Source organism: Prionailurus bengalensis, chromosome E3, assembly GCF_016509475.1.
Source record: "Prionailurus bengalensis isolate Pbe53 chromosome E3, Fcat_Pben_1.1_paternal_pri, whole genome shotgun sequence".
Taxonomy (NCBI): domain Eukaryota; kingdom Metazoa; phylum Chordata; class Mammalia; order Carnivora; family Felidae; genus Prionailurus; species Prionailurus bengalensis.
The window spans coordinates 23,408,821-23,428,664 of record NC_057357.1 but is presented as its reverse complement, the minus strand read 5'-3'; the positions used below and the strand labels follow the sequence as shown (position 1 = coordinate 23,428,664).

General features: G+C 51.4%; 1 protein-coding gene across 1 annotated transcript in view; it reads left to right on the top strand.

Annotated features, from left to right (window-relative positions):
• The window catches only part of SCNN1B (sodium channel epithelial 1 subunit beta), a 60,389-nt gene extending 45,807 nt beyond the window's left edge, over positions 1 to 14,582 (top strand). The window contains exons 5-13 of the mRNA XM_043560295.1: positions 5,091 to 5,194; positions 7,495 to 7,658; positions 7,944 to 8,051; positions 10,049 to 10,166; positions 11,041 to 11,116; positions 11,209 to 11,266; positions 11,920 to 11,981; positions 13,325 to 13,400; positions 13,662 to 14,582. Of these exons, the coding sequence (XP_043416230.1) occupies positions 5,091 to 5,194; positions 7,495 to 7,658; positions 7,944 to 8,051; positions 10,049 to 10,166; positions 11,041 to 11,116; positions 11,209 to 11,266; positions 11,920 to 11,981; positions 13,325 to 13,400; positions 13,662 to 14,042 (1,147 nt within the window). The 3' untranslated portion in view covers positions 14,043 to 14,582. The remainder of the gene's footprint in view (positions 1 to 5,090; positions 5,195 to 7,494; positions 7,659 to 7,943; positions 8,052 to 10,048; positions 10,167 to 11,040; positions 11,117 to 11,208; positions 11,267 to 11,919; positions 11,982 to 13,324; positions 13,401 to 13,661) is intronic.
• The last annotated feature ends 5,262 nt before the right edge of the window (positions 14,583 to 19,844 follow it).

Below are 19,844 nucleotides of genomic sequence, written 5' to 3'. Positions count from 1 at the left end.
GTTTGTTTATTCAGTCATTTCTACTGGTATGGGCTTGTGTGTATTGGGGTTGTAACCCGATACCACATTATTTATTTTCTTACTCAAATTCTTCCAGCTTTGGCCAGTAGCAGCTCCTTGTGTTGGCTCCTGTGTCTTTTTGACACGTCCCCATCACTCTTTTTTTTTTTTTTAGTACTTCCTTACTTTCTAGCACCTCAAGATGCCCCAAGCCCTAGAATCAGCCATTTCTCTGAGGAGCCCTGGTTCCTTTTATTGGGCAATGGCATCTAGAAGCCAGGACGTAGGCATATATAAGCATCATCGTCATCACTGCTCCAGGGCTGGCTCGCTAGCTTCTGCCCTCGGGAGCCCTTCCTGACCTCTGCCATACAGCACCACTGTTCATCTTCCTGCCGGGGACGCTCTGTGTCTCCGTCCTTTCCCGGGGTTTGCTGGTCACCGTCTACACGCCTTGCACCTGTCCCAAGAAGGTTTTTTTGGCGGGAGGGGGGAATGCCTGGCTCTGGAGCAAGAGTGGGCCAGCACTGGGAGAAGCCTCTCCAGGTAAAGGGCGTTGGCCACAAGCAAATAGTTGGCGCCTACGGTGAGGCCGAGCACGACCCTGGGCAGAAGGGGATCCGACCGCGCCCTGGGTTGCAGATGTCGGAGACCGTTTCTTGGGAACACTGTGTCCCCACACCCTGGGGCGGGGTCTCTCCCTCCAGAACAGCGCCCGGCGTTAGCCAGTTTGCCCTGCTGTGTTCCTCCTGTGGCCACAGCCCTGATCCTACACCGACGCAGGCTCCGTGATGACCGCCCAAAGCCATTTCACCCCCCACCCCCGGGCCTTTGCCTATGCTGTGCCCCCTACGTGATGTGCCCTTTCTCCTCTCTAGGCCCTACCTCTTAGTCATCCTTAAAAGTCTCAGCTCAGGCCTCGCCTCCTCCAGGAACCCTTCCATGATCCTCATCCCTACACACACCCCAGTGAGAATTAGGTGTCACTCCTCTATGCTTATCTCTGCTGATACCCTTATCACACATTATAATTTACCCAACAAATATTTACTAAGTGTCTGTCTACCGTGGGCCAGCCTCTGAGCAGTAGGAGCGGCCTGCTTTTGTTGAGTATTTCCAGATGCTCGGCATCCAGCCCTCGCCTTAGTCCTCTTGGGTGGGTGCTATTATAATCCTGGCGTTACAGCTGAGGAAGGTGAGGCACAGGGAAAGCTCACCAGCTACTCAGTGACAGAGCCAAAATTTGAATTCAGGCAGGCTGGCTCCCAGGCCTGGGGTGTTAGCCTCTGAATGCTTTCTCCCTCAAGACAGACAGCTGCCCTCCCTGGGCTTACCTTCTAATGCAGGAGACAGCTGATAAGCAAGCAGTTAAATAAAGATCATTTCAGATTTTGACGCGTGCTAGCAGGGAATAAGCAGTAGAAATGATCAAGCACCCGGGCAGGGAAGTGACTTTGCACAGGGAGTGCAGGGGGAGCCTCAGAGATGGAGAGAAGTGGACAGGGCCAGAGGCACATTCTGGAAGGACAGCGTCGACAGGACGCTGCTGAGTTCCCCCCACCACTCCGCATCCCCAGCCACACGGTGACCTTCCAGGGCTGGACTCTTGTTCACCTCAGGTGTCCTCAGCCCAGTACCTGCCTCAGTAAACACTTGTTGGATGAAGAAATGTGGTTTCTTCCTGATTTCCCTTTCACGGTCGAGAACACCGAAGCTCAGAGGTTGAGAAAGCAGCTCATATCTGTCCGCCAGGGTCAGCTCCCAGCTTGGATTTCCCAGCCTGCCCCGGACCCACCTCGTTCTGCCAGCACAGAGGGTGAGGCCAGAGGTGGAGGAAATGGCTTCCTAATCTGAACACAGGGGCAAATATCAGCTGACCTCATGGGGTTATTTTGAGGATCGAATGGGAGAAGGTACACAGAAATGTGCAGCACGGGGCTGGCCCCTGCAAGGTTTGCATCGTCTGTGTTTCAAAATACAGGGCTTAGAAGATAATGCTCCATTTCTGTTGCTGTTTCTGCGCTCAGCCCCCTTCCTTCCTATTTTTAATAAAGTGAGAAAAACATGGGCACATGGGTGGTTCAGTTGGTTGAGCATCCAACTCTTGATTCTGGCTCGGGTCATGATCCCAGGGTCATGGGATCTAGTCCCATGTTGGGTTCCACGCTTAGTGTGCAGCCTGCTTGGGATTCTCTTCCTCTCTCCCTCTGCCCCTTTCCCCTGAGCTTGCTCTCTCTCTCTCTCTCTCTCTCTCTCTCTCTCTCTCTCAAATTAAAAAAAAGGGGGGGGGCATCTGGGTGGCTCAGTTAAGCATCTAACTTCAGCTCAGGTCATGATCTTGCAGTTTGTGAGTTTGGGCCCCGCATCGGGCTCTGTGCTGACAGCTCAGAACCTGGAGCCTGCTTCGGATTCTGTGTCTCCCTCTCTCTCTGCCCCTTCCCCACTCGTTCTCTCCCTCTCTCTCTTTCAAAATAAACATTAAAAACAAGAAAAAAGAATTAGATAAAATAAGACAAACAAAATAAAAAACACACAAAGACATTTTTAAAGTGATTCCTTATGGGGACCTGAGGATATACCTACAGACAGAATAGAGTATGATGACCTCACAAGGAAGCCGGAGCCCATGGCCACAACTCACTTCCCTTCCCATCCATTTTGCAGCAAAGCCTAGACTCCAGGGTCTTTCAGCTGTAAATAGTTCAGAACATATCTGCAAAAGAGAAAGACTTAAAAAAAAAAAATCAAACCATAATACCATTATCCCACCTGAAAAAAAATTAACAGTAATTCCTCAACACCATCAACTGCCCAATCATCTTCATGCTCATGTCATTTATACCTTTTTGCCTGTTTGCTTGTGTGAATCAGGATATAACTAAAGGCAGCATGTTGTGATTGTGACCCAAGTCTGTAAAATTTCTATTAATCTAGAGCCTGTGTCCCTTCTCCTCTCTCGCAGTGCGTTTGTTGAAGAAACTGGGTTGTTTATCCTGTTTCATTCCCCAAGGTCTGGATTTTGCAGGTTGACTTGCTGTGGTGACTTTGAACCTGTTCCTCTGTCTCCAGTATTTCTCATAAATGGTGGTTAGAGACAGATGCATGGTCCTGTTTGGGGCTGATTTTTATTTATTTATTTTTAACTTTATTTATTTATTTTTGGAGAAAGAGAGGTGGGGGGGGGCAGAGAGAGGGGGAGAGAGAGAGAATCCCGAGCAGGCTCTGCACTGTCAGCACAGAGCCCCAGTGTGGGGCCCAAACGCACGAACTGTGAGATCATGACCTGAGCCAAAACCAAGTGGCAGACGCTTAACTGACTGAGCCACCCAGGTGCCCCTGATTTTTACTTTTTATTCGCAAGGCCACCTCCTCGGCAGCCTGTGCTCTTCCCTCAGGAGACACGCAGCATTGGCCCACCAGGGTGCACTGCCCAAAGCCATTCATTCGTCAGGGTTGTGAAATGATCTCATTGTATCACTGCCTCTTCAAACCAGAACTGTTTTAACAGCTATATTACAAGAAGAAAAAAAAAAAAAGCTGGAGGGAGCCATAGATTAGAAGAAACTTGAAAGACATATCAACCAGTCACCTTAACCTCATTTGCATCCCAATTTAAACAAATAAATTGTAAAAACTGACATTGAAGAGACAATTGAACTTTGAACTGAATATTTAATCTTAAGAGATTTTTGTTGGTTATGTTTAACATGGTAATTTTTCAAGAGAGAGTTCTCACTTTCCAAGCTACATCTGGAAATGTTTACAAATAATATCATGATGTCTGAGATTTGCTTGAAAATAATATGGAAGGGAGGTGGGGTGGGGCGGGTAGAGATGAAGCATTAGTGGCCATGTGGTGATGATTCTGGAAGCTGGCAGTGGGTTTTGTCTTGACCTTTTTGTGTGTGTTTGAAATGTTCCATATCCGAAAAAGTCTTTTTATAACTGAAATCTTTTTTTTTAATCTTATTTTTTATTTTTTAAAATTTACATCCAAATTAGCATAGAGTGCAACAATGATTTCAGGAGTAGATTCCTTGGTGCCCCTGACGCATTTAGCCCATCCCCCCTCCCACAACCCCTCCAGCAACACTGTTTGTTCTCTATGTTTAAGGGTCTCTTCTGTTTTGTCCCCCTCCCTGTTTTTATATTACTTTTGTTTCCCTGCCCTTATGTTCATCTGTTTTGTCTCTTAAAGTTCTCATATGAGTGAAGTCATATGATTTTTGTCTTCCTCTAATTTCACTTACCATAATACCCTCCAGTTCCATCCACGTAGTTGCAAATGGCAAGATTTCATTCTTTTTGATTGCTGAGTATACTCCATTGTATATATATATACCACGTCTTCTTTATCCACTCATCCATCGATGGACATTTGGGCTCTTTCCATACTTTGGCTATTGTTGATAGTGCTACCATAAACATGGGGGTGCATGTGTCCCTTCGAAACAGCACACCTGTATCCTGTGGATAAATGCCTAGTAGCACAATTGCTGGGTCATAGGGTAGTTCTGTTTTTAATTTTTTGAGGAACCTGCATACTGTTTTCCAGAGTGGCTGCACCAGTTTGCATTGCTACCAGCACTGCAAAAGAGACCCTCTTTCTCCACATCCTCGCCAACATCCGTTGTTGCCTGAGTTGTTACTGTTAGCCATTCTGACAGGTGTGAGGTGGTATCTCATTGTGGTTTTGATTTGTATCTCCCTGATGGTGAGTGATTCTGAATTCTTTTGAAACTGCATTATACCGTTGCTACTGCCGCGAGCATCTTTATGGAAACATTTGTTGTTATTGTTAACTTATTTCCTTAGGAAACCTTTCCAGGACATCAGAGAGGACCCTGTATAGGGTTCCACATGCCTCATTATAAAGCCTTCTCTTTCCCCGGCCTCTGTTTGGCCCTCTCTCGACTCACCCCCTCTCTGACCCACCATCTCAGCCACCTTTCTCTCTATGTGAGTTCCTTGCTTGCCCAGCCCACCTGTCGGATCCTCCCAGCTCCGCTCTGCCAGGCCCCAGACCACAGACACTCAGGGAGGCACCTGCTGGGTGGGCCCTGATCCCTAGCTGATGGTGTTTCTTTTAGGAACTTCACGTCCATCTTCCACCCTGATTATGGCAACTGTTATATCTTCAACTGGGGCATGACGGAGAAGGCGCTCCCTTCAGCCAACCCTGGAGCTGAGTTTGGTGAGTCTTGGTTCATCCTGGGGCCAGAGCCATGGGGCTTTAAATCCCCACCACGTGGGGCTAAAAGACCAAAGGACCATCAGCTGTCGAGGGTCAGGGCCTGGATTAGACAGGAGGCAGCACAGGGAAGGGCAACCTGTTCGGTGCGTGGGGAGCCATTCCCTTGTCCACACAAAATGAACAAACCTTTTTAAAAATTTTAAAGAGAAAGGAAGAGTTTCATTCGAGCCCACGTTAGGACAGCTGCCTGGGATACACGGTCTTGACAAGGAAGGGAGTGCATCGGGAAAGGAAGTTTGGAGCAGGGGTATATATGTTTTTTACATCAACAGTTACAAACCATCATGATGAAGAACATTCCAGAAAGTTACAGACTTTATCTTATGTTTTTAGTATCTGCAACACTGTATGACTTTAATCTTATGGGAACCAGGGAGGGTTTTTTTTTTTTTCTTTATATTTGGAATGCTCCTTTTTGGTTATTTGTTTTAACAAAGTAGATGTACAATGTGTGCTGGGGCCAGAAATAGAGCCTGTGCTCTGAGGTTTTGGTGGAGTCATTTTGACCCTGGTAAATGTTAAAGTACAGCCTCCCTGGGAGCCTGAAAGCAGGGCCGAGGTATGTTCAAAGTTGAAAATTTCCGTTATCACCTTCAACTCCCGTAAACACCTGGGGTGGAGACGGGGGTTCCCATTTTGCTGATCAGCAAGGTGAGGATTCAGAAGCAGTACAGCTCAGGCAGGGGTCAGGAACTCAGGCTCCCGTGCGCGAGTGAAAACTCCCTACCGCTGACCCCCCAGGTAATCCTGAGATCCAGACTGAACTTCTGGAAGCCTTGGTCTCCCCAGGGACAGTACATGGTAGCATCATAGAGCATATTGTGTATAGCTCGTGGAATCACTGTGACATAATGCAGCCACCTGCTCAGTACTGCGCCGGGCAAATGCGAAATGCTCGGTACATGCCGGATATTCTTGGAAGGTTTAAATTAACTTGTCCAAGAGCACACAGTTAACATGTTGCAGAGCCCATACTCTTACTTAGCCTCATTGCTAAACCAAGTTCTTGAACAAGACAGAGAGAGGGTAAAGGATTAATGGAAGCAGGGGAAGGGGAAATGATCGATGACAGAGGCCACTGCATTGGTCCGTCTCTGGGGAAAGACTCACGGTGGCCTCAGGATGGCTTCGGCATTCCGGCTGTGAGCCAGGCACAGGTGGGAGCGATCCTTCCTCCCATGAGCTTCTGACCTCCCCAGACTCCAAGAGGGAGGCTGTCATTCTAACTATCAGGGCTGTTGGTCAAAAGGGGTACAGGGGGCTACGGACCTCCCTTCAACCAGCCATTATGTCCCTGAAATCTCTGTGCATCACAGAGGTACCGGTCAACTCACTTCACGGCAGACAACTGAGACCAAGGAGCTCAGCTGCCTGTGTTAGAACCCCAACAATTCCCCTTTCTCGCTGGGTGACCCTGGACAAGTCTCTTCACCTCTCTGTGCCTTGGTTTCCTCACCTATAAAATGGGGATAAGAATAGCAGCTTTGCTTTTGTGAACACCAGTGAGATCGTGTATAATAAGGTACTTGGGCCCAGCACTTGGCACATAGCAAGTGCTCGATAAATACTAGCCTGTTGTCCTACCCACCCAGCATAGTCTTATGGTGCATAACATTGGGGGCTGGTCTCTGTGCACAAGAAGGGAACCGTCGAATGGGGAAGGAAGACCGAGAATAAAAGAATCATGTAAGGGAGGCACATACTTGGGAGGAAAGTTCCAGAGCTAGAAGAGCAAATAACAAAGACCTTGTTTGTTGAGACCTTGTCTTGGTAGTCAGGGAAGGCTTCTGGAGGAAGTGACTCAGGCTGAGATCCGAAGGAAGAGCAGGAGGATCTTGGAGAGTTAAGGTAGGGACATAATTCCAGAGTAAGGGAACAGTGTTCTTGAGGCATTTGTAATGGCCCAGCAGCAGGCAGGAGCATGGAGGCCAAGAGGGACTTAATGAAGGGAATGAGGACTCATGTGATTTGAGGTGGGCCGGTGCTGCGCTGTACCCCTGGATCTACCTGCCACGTGGAAAAGAGATCATGGGGGTAGAGGGGAGACATGGTGGCTTGGGCTAGGACGGGGGCCTTGGAGAAGGCAAGGAGTCTCATTTTTGCAAGGCGGAGCCAGTTTCCTGGATGGGCCCTGGAGGTCCCCTGGGCTCTGGGGCTGGGGGCTTGGATAAGTGGCTGATGGGTCTCCCTTCAGCCTTGGGGAGCAAGTTCAGGCAGCCCTCGACCCCACCTTCCCACAGGCCTGAAGCTGATCCTGGACATAGGCCAGGACGACTATGTGCCCTTCCTCACGTCCACGGCCGGCGCCCGGCTGATGCTCCATGAGCAGAGGTCATACCCCTTCATCAAAGACGAGGGCATCTACGCCATGTCCGGGACGGAGACATCCATCGGGGTGCTGGTGGTACGGCCGCAGCCGAGGGGAACCGAAGGTGGAACCCTACCTGCCCAGGGCTGAGCTGGCCCTCCCTCATGGCCCATTCCTGCCTTATCTTCTGGCTGGAACCTCTCTCCCTCCCGCCACCAGGATGGCCATGCTGTGGGGGAAGACGGGCATCATCTGGCACCTACTGGGGCCTATGGCTTCCCATCCCCTTTTGGCATCCCCACAGACCCCCATGGGAGGGAGGTACAAAGGGGGCCTCCTAGGGGTGACCGGGGCCTCCAGGAGCAAACTTTATGGACACAGGACAAGCTGGAGCGCAAGGGAGAGCCCTACAGCCAGTGCACCATGAACGGCTCCGACGTCCCCGTGCGAAACCTTTACAGCGACTACAACACCACCTACTCCATCCAGGTAAGAAGCCCTCACGGGCCTCGGTACCTAGAGCCGGTCCACGTCTACCAGGCCCAGGGCCTCGGGGCTCCGGGGGAGCTGGGCCCAGCAAGGCCAGCTCTGCTGGATTTTTGTAGGTGACCGCTGGGTAGTTTGGCGGGTTTGGTGGCCCTTGGGGCTGTGGAGCCGGTCCATTCCCTGGGTGCTCTCCGGGGCCCAGGGCTGGCCACTGCTCATCTCCCCTCGGCAGGTATGCCCTTTGGGGGTGCCCAGAACACGGGGATCTCACTCTGGAGTCTCTAAGAAGAACCCTTGTGTGGGAGAGATGCTGTGCTAAGGGCTCGCATGTATTGCCTCATCATTTGATCCTTTCAACACCCCACGGGGCAAGAATAGCACTTATTATATATATAACATTTATTTGTTCTAAGTATTAATATACGAAGAGTAGCAGGCTTATCGTGTGCTAGGCAGGCACTGTTCCAAGTGCTTTACACACACTAATTCATTTAATCCTCACAACAATGCTGAGATGGAGGTAAAATGATTAGGAATGAGGAAGCTGGGATTTACAGGCCCCAGTGCAAACGCCTCATCAGTTTACCCTCTTTGTATCCGGCCTCAATTCCCCTCGCTGCAGCTGGGGCTTCCCTTTCGCCCTGACCTCCAGGGTCAGCCGGGAGGCCTGTCCTAAGACCCAGCCCCAGTGGATCTGGGACAGTCCGAACCTCTGCACGAGTGACAGAAGTGACCGCTCAATGACACCTCTCCCCCAGCCCAGGCTGCCTTTGCAGATAAGGAAACTGAGGCATAACTGGGGGGCAGCGTAGTGCCTGCCTCTGTGCCTAAGAGCCCTGAGCATGGCGTGCACTTCCCTTTTGTCTAGGTTACTGGAAATCTAGTGCCCCCTGTGCCCACCCTCCGGCCCAGCCTGCCTGGCTGACCTGTCCACCCCACACTCTGACCTGGCCAGTTTGGCCACCTTCTATCTGGAGGGGCTTCGGTCTGCAGTGAGGAACTTGGGGGAACCTTCTGAGCTTCTGAAGGGATAGCACAGGGAGATGGGATAGACGGGCAGCACAGGGAGATGGGAAGCATAGAGACGGAGGCCATGGAGGTATCCATCAGGCCCGGTCTTAGAGACCTCATTCTAGAAAAACCTCACCTCTTGCTTTGTCTGGTGCAGCAGCCTCACTGGCCAGAGACCTTGGCAAAGACCCAGGCCCTGGTCAGACGCTCTGCCTGCACCGCTCCATTCCCCACCCCCAGCCTCTGTCACGGGGTCCAGAGAGGACTCCTAATCTCAGGTGAGACAGTGAGGTCTGGAAGAATGGGAGACCCTTGCCCATAGTCAGAGCCCCTCATGTGATCCCTCTAGCCCCTCACCTCCTGTGCTTCTCCCGGCTGTGCTTGCAGGGAGGCCACAGCCCTGTCAGGAAGAACACGATAGGACAGGATGTGTGCTAGGTTGGGAAGGAGCAGGCTGGGGAGCAGCAGGAGCACACAACGCGGGGGGCAGGTTCCGTGGCTGGTGGGGCAGAGGCGAGGAGAGCAAGGGAGAGCCCGAGAGAGCGAGGGTTGGCACCAGGGGTCCTCCACACACAGACAAGCAGAGACACATGAGTAACAGCCACTTCCGTTCCCCACCCAGCGCTGGGCCCTCCTCACCTTAGCCCACAGTTGTGACTGCAGGACACATAGCTGCCTCCACGTGTGGGGGAACCAGGTCACGGTGACCTGAAACCCCAGCAGTATTTGGAATAAGCCACCCCTCCCCGTGCCGTGTGTGGGGCACCAGCTTTGATAGGCGGCGGGGCCGTCCTCAGACAGCTGGGTCTGGTGTGAGCCCCTCTGCAGGTACCGAGGACCAGCAACAGGGAAGGACAGCCACGCCCAGACTGCGGGGTCAGCAGGCGTAGCTCTTCAGCCGGAAGGACCCCTCCCCTGGCTCCCAGGCTGCCCGGGGCCGGGTGGGGACATCACAGCCACATCCATGTCCCCCCCTCCCACCACTGCAGGCCTGTATCCGCTCCTGCTTCCAAGACCACATGATCCGGAACTGCAGCTGTGGGCACTACCTGTACCCCCTGCCCCGTGGGCAGAGATACTGCAACAACCGGGAGTTCCCCGACTGGGGTGAGTGGGGGGGGCCCCCACCCACCAGGGCTCTGATCACATGGCCGGGGTGTGGCCTTCACAGTCCGCAGCCCCCCTCCCCACCCACCCCTGGGCCCCATTCCGTCCTGGTGCATACGTGTACCACGTGGACACCCACGCATGCATGAGCCCTGTGGGCAGCTGCTGGCGAGCACACATGTGTGTTTACATTTCCACCTGCATGCGGGAGAGGGCTCAGGGGCACTCGTGCCTGGGTTGCTTCCGTGTTTGCATCTGTGCACGCTGGTTTGCATGCCCACATGTGTGTGTGCGCTCGCTCATGCACCCACAAGGCCACGTGTACCAGCCTCAGCATGTGTGTCCATGTCTGTGTGGGCTCGCTGGGCATCTCTGTGGGGTGTTGGGTGGGAGGGGAGGCCGAGGTGGCCTCCAAGGGTTTCAGGGGCCCTGGTGGCCTGGAGTCCAAACATGATGGATGTTGTCAGCGGCAGAGCGAGTCCCATCACCTCTAAAATCAACAATGTATGTAGACAAGAGGGGAAAACTATCCCTTCCAGCCACCCATCCCTTCATGCATGACCCCGTGAGCACCGCCCAGCCCGGAATGGGCATGACAAGCAGAGGAAAGCCACTCTGCTCCTGCTGAGCAGAGTCTGGGATGTCTGGGGGAGGCTCCCCACCCCGGGGCCAGGCTGGGGCAAAACTGGCTGGACACGAGGGGCAGGGTGGGAAGGGGTGACCCTCCACAGAGACGACTTCCCCTCCCGTCTAGAGACAGGCCTGGGGTGGCCATGGCCAGGAGGGTAGGGGGCAGCCCCAGGCTCAGAGGAGGGGAGGAAAACGTCTAGAAACCCCCACTCTAAGTCTCTTACCTCCCACCCACCCTGCTCAGCCTATTGTTACTCACACCTGCGCATGAGCGTGGCCCAGAGGGAGACCTGCATCAACATGTGCAAGGAGTCCTGCAAGTGAGTGTGGGTGCTGGGGGTTGCGGGGGGGACTGCAGGGTGGGGGCACGGTGCTGGCAGGGACATCAACAGGGCTGCCTTCTCTCTTCCAGTGACACCCAGTACAAGATGACCATCTCCATGGCTGACTGGCCTTCAGAGGCTTCCGAGGTGAGATGGTGGAGTGGTCAAGCTCCTGGCCCCCACCTTTGGGCTAGGGACAGGTCTGGGCATAGGCCTGCGGGCTGTTTGTCCCTCCGCTAATGTTTCCCCAAAGCGCTGTGCTGGGGACACGGCAGTGAACGAGACAGGAATGGTCCTTTGCTCTTATGGAGCTTACATTCTGGTGGGAGGGAGAGAATGTACAGAAGTTAGATCATTTCACAGTGTGGTAAGGGTGGGAAACAGGATGACTGGAGAGTAACCAGGGGAAACCGCTTTAGACAGAGCGGTCAGGGAAGATCTCCCTGCAAAGGTAACATTTGAGTTAACGCAGGAGGATGGGCTGAGCCAGCCTGGGCAGGGCTGGGGAGGAGGATCTTGGAAGAGCAACAGCAAATTCGAGGGCCAGAGGTGGGAAAGAGCTGGCACAGGATGGCGGGGCCTCTGGGGGAAGACCGGAGACTAGAGTGCCTTCTCCCCATAGCAGCAGCCACAGTGCGCACTATTACCTTCCTCCTCCCAGCGCCAACACATGGTCCCGGAGGCTTCGGGAAGCTACAGGGCTGTGGTCTGCCTCCCCCCATCTCCCCAAATCACAGGGCCCATGTTTGGGAGGGGATGCTGCAGGTGCCATTTTTTTCAGTTGCCTTCTTGGATTCCAGGATTGGATTTTCCATGTCTTGTCCCAGGAGCGGGACCAAAGCACTAATATCACCTTGAGCAGGTGAGCTTAGAGTCTTAGGGGCTGGGGAATGCAGAAAATGGAAGGAACCAGAACCTCAGGGGAGGGGTTTGGATGTATGGCAGATATTCAGACACCTTCTCACACTGGTCAGATCCAGGAGAAAGCCTGAAGAAGGAGGCACTGGAAATGAAAGAGAGGCCAGCCAATGGGACTCAGAGTCTGCCATTCCCAAAGGCGAGCCTATTTCTCCATATGTCACCTGTTCATTTGCCCTTTCACCCATCTATCCATCCACCCATTCCTCCATTATTCATCCATCCTTCCATTCTTCTACCCATGCACCTGTCCATCTACCCATTCACCCATCCATCCCATCCATCCATCCTTCCAGATTTCCACTTATCCATCTATCCACTCACCTATCCACCCCCCTTCTACCCATTACCCATTCAACAACCCATCCATCCATCCATCTGCTTATCTGTCCATCAATCCACCCATCCACCCATCTATCCATCCACCCATTCAACCATCTGTCCATCCATCCATCCACTTATATGTCCATCTTTCCATCCATCCACCCATCCTTCATCCCTCTCATCTTCCTCCCATCCATCTATCCACTCACCCATGTACCTATTCATCCCATTATCCCCTCATCCATCCACCACTTATCCTCAATCCACTCTTCCATCTTTCCATCTATCAAATACAAATGCAAATTGAGCACAGGAAAGACACAGATCATACTCTCAGGGAGTTCCAGTCTAGAGGACAAAAATATGCCAGCAGAGCTTCTGGTGATGAGAGTCTATACAAGACCCTTCCTTTGGGAGCACAGCAGGGAAGGAGCTCTCTGCCTGGGAGATAAGGGAGGTCTGTAGAGGGAGGTGACACTTGGGCTAACTCTCCAAGAAGGAGCAGGAGCTGTTAAGTAAGAGACAAAGATGTCTAGGCAGAAGCCTGGAGGTACAAGAGAGCATAGCTTTTCTGAGCAGTATCAGGTGTAAAGGGGAAGCCCACTCGAGCAACTTTCTGTGCCCTGGGTCCCCTGAGGAAGGAGCAAGGCTTAGGACTCTATGGAGAGGCTGTGTATGGGCCGGGCGCCCCGGGGGTGGGGGAGGGGAGCTCAGAGCCAGTCTGGGGGCCCACAGGAGTGATGCTGGGCAGAGATGTTCTTTGTGGCCCAAGGCCCACAGGGGCCAGGAAGGGCAGCACTTTGGGCTTCTGCTTGGACCTCACCACTTATGGCTGTGGACATGTGAGAAGCTCAAGCCAGAGGACTGGGGCCTCCTGGCTGGCTGTCTTTCCTGTGAGTGTGCATGTGCGTGTGTCAGTGTGTCTTGGGGAGGGGGCACCAGCCCTTCTTGCTGCTCCTACAGGAAGGGAATCGTCAAGCTCAACATCTACTTCCAAGAATTCAACTATCGCACCATTGAGGAGTCAGCAGCCAATAACGTGAGTCTGGGGGCTCCTGACACTCCAGCCCTGCCGCCCCTGCACCCTGTGGGTGGGGAGGGTCCCGAGACCAACAGGGGAATTAGGAGCGTCCCTAAAGGAGTCACAAGAAGTTTCCCCGGGGCTGAGATGGTCACCCCGTCCCCCTTCCCGGCCGAGGGCCCACCTCACAGGAACCTGGGAGGCGGGGCAGGGCTCAAGGCAGGAATTTGTGGCCTGACCCCCAGCCCTGCCAGCCCCTCAGCCCCCTGCTCTCCACAGATTGTCTGGCTGCTCTCCAACCTGGGTGGCCAGTTTGGCTTCTGGATGGGGGGCTCAGTGCTGTGCCTCATCGAGTTTGGAGAGATCCTCATCGACTTCGTGTGGATCACCATCATCAAGCTGGTGGCCTTCGCCAAGAGCCTGCGGCAAAGGCGGGCCCAGGCTTGCTATGCCGGCCCGCCGCCCACTGTGGCTGAGCTGGTGGAGGCTCACACCAACTTCAGCTTCGAGCCCGACGTGGCTGGGCCGGGCCCCGACCCTGGGACCTATCCTGATGAGCAGACCCTGCCCATCCCGGGCACCCCACCCCCCAACTATGATTCCCTCCGTCTGCAACCACTGGATATCATCGAGTCGGACAGTGAGGGCGATGCCGTCTAGACCCAGGGAGCCCAGAAGTCAGATCCGAGAAGCTGAGATCACTGCCCAAGACTTCACTTTGTGGTGCTCTCCCCAGTGGAAGACGATGGGTTTCCGGGGCCAGAGTCTGTGTCCCTCTACAGAGAGACCAGCAGCTCCTGGCCTGTCCCAAGCCGAGGACTGTGTGGGGTCACGGTGCTGGTACAGATATGGGAAATGTGTACTCATTTGGTTCCTGCCCGTACCTCCAACCTGGCCTGATCCTTGGCTGGGACATCCCCAGCCAGGCTCCAGAGACCCTAGAGCACCCTCCCCTGCAGGCACACTGGTTACCTCCCAATGCCAGTCACTGCTCCAGAGACACACAGGCAGACATGCCCTGCCGTCTGTCCCCAGACCCAGCAGTCTTCCGTCCTGGCCTTGACTGAGCCCTGCAAATGGGCTGAGTGAGGGCAGCAGTTGTGCAAAGCAGGAAGAGCATCAGGTCCAGGGGCAGGGATGGGGGGCCTGCTGCCAGGTGGCACATATTTTGTTCTAGAAAATAAAAATAGAAGACACAGACATGAGCTTTGTTCTTTGTCAGGCTGGACAGTCGGAATGCCCTGATGCACCCTGATGCATCCATACTGGCTTGGAAGCAAGGGCCTGGCCAAGGGAAGGCCCTCAAGCAGGTGATTTTTAATTTTATTTAATTTACATCCAAATTAGTTAGCTATAGTGCAACAATGATTTCAGGAGTAGATTCCTTAATGCCCCTTACCCATTTAGCCCATCCCCCCTCCCACACCCCTTCCAGTAACCCTCTGTTTGTTCTCCATATTTAAGAGTCTCATGTTTTGTCCCCCTCCCTGTTTTTATATTATTTTTGCTTCCCTTCCCTTGTGCTCATCTGTTCTGTGTCTTAAAGTCCTTATATGAGTGAAGTCATACGATATTTTACTTTCTCTAATTTCGCTTAGCATAATACCTTCCAGTTCCATCCATGTAGTTGCAAATGGCAAGATTTCATTCTTTTTGATTGCCGAGTCATACTCCATTATATATATACACACACACCACATCTTCTTTATCCATTCATCCATGGATGGACATTTGGGCTCTTTCCATCCTTTGGCTACTGTCAATAGTGCTGCTGTAAACACTGGGGTGAATGTGCCCCTTTGAAACAGCACACCTGTATCCTGTGGATAAATGCCTAGTAGTGCCATTGCTGGGTCGTAGGGTAGTTCTATTTTTAGTTTTTTGAGGAACCTCCATACTGTTTTCCAGAGTGGCTGCACCAGCTTGCATTCCTACCAACAATGCAAAAGAGATCCTCTTTCTCCACACCCTTGCCAACATCTGTTGTTGCCTGAGTTGTCAACGTTAGCCATTCTGACAGCTGTGAGGTGGTATCTCATTGTGGTTTTGATTTGTATTTGCCTGATGAGTGATGCTGAGCATTTTCTCATGTGTCAGTTGGCCATCTGGATGTCGTCTTTGGAGAAGTGTCTATTCATGTCTTTTGCCCATTTTTTCACCGGATTGTTTTTTTGGGTGTGAGTTTGATAAGTTCTTTACAGATTTTGGATTCTAACCCTTTATCTGATATGTCGTTTGCGAATATCTTCTCCCATTCTGTTGGTTGTCTTTTAGTTTTGCTGATTTGTTTCCTTCACTGTGCAGAAGCTTTTTGTTTTGATGAGGTCCCAATAGTTCATTTTTGCTCGTTTCCCTTGCCTCCAGAGATGTGTTGAGTAAGAAGTTGCTGTGGCCAAGGTCAAACAGGTTTTTGCCTGCTTTCTCCTCGAGGAATTTGATGGCTTCCTGTCTTACATTTAGGTCTTTCATCCATTTTGAGTTTATTTTTGTGTATGGTTTAATAATGTAGTCCAAGTTCATTCTTCTGCATGTCGCCGTCCAGTTTTCCCAGCCCCACTTGCTGAAGAGACTGTCTTTATTCCATTGGATATTCTTTCCTGCTTTGTCAAAGATTAGTTGGCCATCTGTTTGTGGGTCCATTTCTGGGTTCTCTATTCGGTTCCATTGATCTGAGTGTCTGTTCTTGTGCCAGTACCATACTGTCTTGATGATTACAGCTTTGTAGTACAGCTTGAAGTCCAGATTGTGATGCCTCCTGCTTTGGTTTTCTTTTTCAAGATCGCTTTGGCTACTTGGGGTCTTTTCTAGCTCCATACAAATTGTAGGATTATTTGTTCTAGCTCTGTGAAGAATGCTGGTGTTATTTTGATAGGGATTGCATTGAATATGTAGATTGCGTTGGGTAGTATCGACATGTTAACAATATTTGTTCTTCCTATCCAGGAGCATGGAATCTTTTTCCATTTTTTTGTGTCTTCTTCAATTTCTTTCATAAGCTTTCTACAGTTTTCAGTGTATAGATTTGTCACCTCTTTGGTTAGATTTCTTCCTAGGTATTTTATGGCTTTTGGTGCAACTGTAAATGGGATCAATTCCTTGATTTCTCTTTCTGTTGCTTCATTGTTGGTGTATAGGAATGCAACCAATTTCTGTGTGTTGATTTTATATCCTGCAACTCTGCTGAATTCATGAATCAATTCTAGCAGTTTTTTGGTGGAATCTTTCGAGTTTTCCATATAGAGTATCATGTCATCTGCAAAGAGTGAAAGTTTGACCTCCTCCTGGCTGACTTGGATGCCTTTTATTTCTTTGTGTTGTCTGATTGCAGAGGCTAAGACTTCCAATACTACATTGAATAACAGTGGCGAGAGTGGACATCCCTGTCTTGTTCCTGACCGCAGGGGGAAAGCTCTCAGTTTTTCCCCATTGAGGATGATATTAGCGTTGGGTCGTTCATATATGGCTTTTATGATCTCGAGGTATGATCCTTCTATCCCTACTTTCTTGAGGGTTTTTATCAAGAAAGGATGCTGTATTTTGTCAAATGCTTTCTCTGCATCTATTGAGAGGATCATATGGTTCTTGTCCTTTCTTTTATTGATGTGATGAGTCACATTGTTTTGTGGATATTGAACTAGCCCTGCATCCCAGGTATAAATCCCACTTGGTCGTAGTGAATAATTTTTTTAAATGTATTGTTGGATCCAGTTAGCTAATATCTTGTTGAGGATTTTTGCATCCATGTTCATCAGGGAAATCCAAGCAGGTGATTTTTAAAGTTCTTTTTGGGTTGTCCTTGATGCAGTGGACTTATGCCTTTTCAAATGCCATCTACTATACTTCTTTGGATAGCAGGGACAGAGATGGAGAGAGTAAGACTCAAGCTGGCTTAAATGAATCTCAAGCAGCTCAAATGATGTTTCAGTCTCTCTGCTTTCCCAGGCAGGCTCTCCTTACATTACAGCAAGAAAGCCCATCTGCAACCCCAAACTCCCCAGCTCCCCAGCTCAGTCAACAGGAGAAAATACCTTTTTTCCAGTTGTTTCAGCACGTTCCCAGGTGGACTCTCATTGGTCACTGGTTGGGTAATGTGCTTATCTCTGTACCAGTGTGACCAGCTGCATAGGCTGCTTGGATTGGTCAGCCTCTGCCCATACCTGAGGCCAGGTGGCCCCCAGCAGAATCACATGGTTCTAAGGTGGTGGGGGGGGGGGGGGGGAAGGAGGGTCATGGCTCCAAGGATTGCCAGATAAAATACAGGCCGCCAAGTTATATATGAATTTCAGATAAACAACAAATTAATTTTTTTAAGTTTAGTTATTTTGAGAGAGAGAGTGAGAGAGAGAGAGTAGGAGAGGAGTAGAGAGAATCCCAAGCAGGCTCCGCACTGTCAGCACAGTGCCCCACGAGGGGCTTGAACTCATGAACTGAGAAATCACGACCTGAGCCAAGATCAAGAGTGTGACGCTCAACCAACTGAGCCACCCAGGCTCCTCAACAACAAATTAATTTTTTAATATAAGTAAATCCATATAATATTTGGGAGATATTATACTAATCATTTATTTTTCTGAAATTCAAGTTTAACTAAGTGTCTTGTATTTTTAATTGCTACATATGGGAACCATGATGGCTCTCCCCAGAGCGATCAGGGAGCTGTTGCCAAAGAAGAAAGGGGTCTGTCGGGTGCTGATGGCTGACGACCTGCCAGCCCCAGTCGTGAAGGAGCCTGGGCATCTGAGGGCTCAGTCCTGCCTGTCTAGAACACCTGGGTCCTTGGCTGGGACGGCAAACAAGCTGGCCTCCCATTAAGTGCCCACAGTGCACCTGTGGGGGAAGGAGGTGCCAAAGACTTGGTGCCACTGTGGCCAAAGGCAGCACTGTCAGGGATTGTGTGTGGAGGGCCCAGGGGAAGCCAGGTTTCCCAGCTCGGGGCCAGGCGAGTCTGCAGGCTGGAGTCACAGTTCTTGGTGGTTACCACATTTACTCCTAGGACTACTGCTTTTATTATGAGGGATAGTTGTCACCACTGTTATTATTTGTTGTTGGCATCAAATAATGGCTACATTGTATCAAACACCCCATGCCAGGCGCCAGGCCAAGTGTTTTTAAGTCTTATTCCATTTAATTCTCATAACCACGGAGAACTATTGCCATTCCATGTTACAGGTAGTAAGTTGAGACTCAGGGAGGTGAAGTCAGATGCCTGAGATCACTCTTCTAGTATGTGACAGGTAAAACTCCAGCCTCATCCTCTTGCTGCCAGCGGTCATAAGAATGCCGGTCCCTTACAGGAGCCCAGGGCTTTCGTCTTTACTGTATCATCTGATGCTGTGGGGGTGATTTATTTCTTCAGCTCCTGGCTTTATTTTCCTCCGTGTTGATGTCCCACTCAAATAGGTTCTCTCCATGTGCTGCTCTTACCCCAACAGGTTCCAGACTCCATTCTGTCCGCTGAGCAACTTCAGTGGGAGAAAAGCTCCCCTTTCTTGTACAGTGTCCCAGCAAAAGCCCCGAGAATGAAGGCCATTGGGTCAGCCTGGGCCACATACTCATCCTGAACTCAGAGGTTCTGCCCGGGATGTTTTGCAGCAGGAGTGGGAAGGGTGCTCCCTGCCCCCAGAGCTCTGTGTGGACGTGTGACAGCAAGGCCAGGCTGATGGGGGGCAGCACCACCCCTGCTCGTAGGGCAGCCTTGAGGGCCAGGGTGAAGACGGATGATACCCCATCTCCGAAGCAGGCTCTGAGGCAGACAGACAGGTTCCCCTCATCCCTCCGGACATGGAGGAGAGGAGCTCTGTCCTGTTCCCACCCTGGGGCCATCAGAGACTTTCAGGGCTGAAAAATTAGGCTGGCAGGACCCAAAGTGCCCAGAAAATAGCATTCTGTAATTCCCATCTTTACCCCAAAAGGGATGGTAGGTTACAGACAACGGAGACTATGAAATTAACATTCACTGTACACTTGCTACGTGCTTCACCCGCTGCTGTATCTCGGTGGCTCTTCAAATAACCCTGAGTTAGGGACCACCATGGCTCCCATTTTTCACATTAGGAAAGGAGGCTCAGAGACTTGACGTGACTTCCCCAAGGTCACATGGCTGGGAGGTGGCAAAGCCAGGAATCAAGCAGCTCTTACAGACACTGGCACAGAGGTCACCCCAAAGAGATTTCCACTTTCCACAGCACATTTCACCTTCCAGGCTTCCGGCTCTCGCTTCTTCGAGGCAGGAGCCAGGCTCGATCCCTGCCAGGGACAGTCTGTGATCCACCACATGAGAAACCAAAATATTTTTCTTGGTGCAGACTCACAGTTCTTTCAGGGCCAGCAAAACTGGTTCCGAGGATGTGAGGACAGAGCGCATGGGAACCCCTGGATGACAGAGCCAGCGCGACACCTGCCCCGGCAGCCTGGAGGGGCTGGTTCACGAGGGGCCGTGGGCGCGGCGGTGCCGCTCCCGAG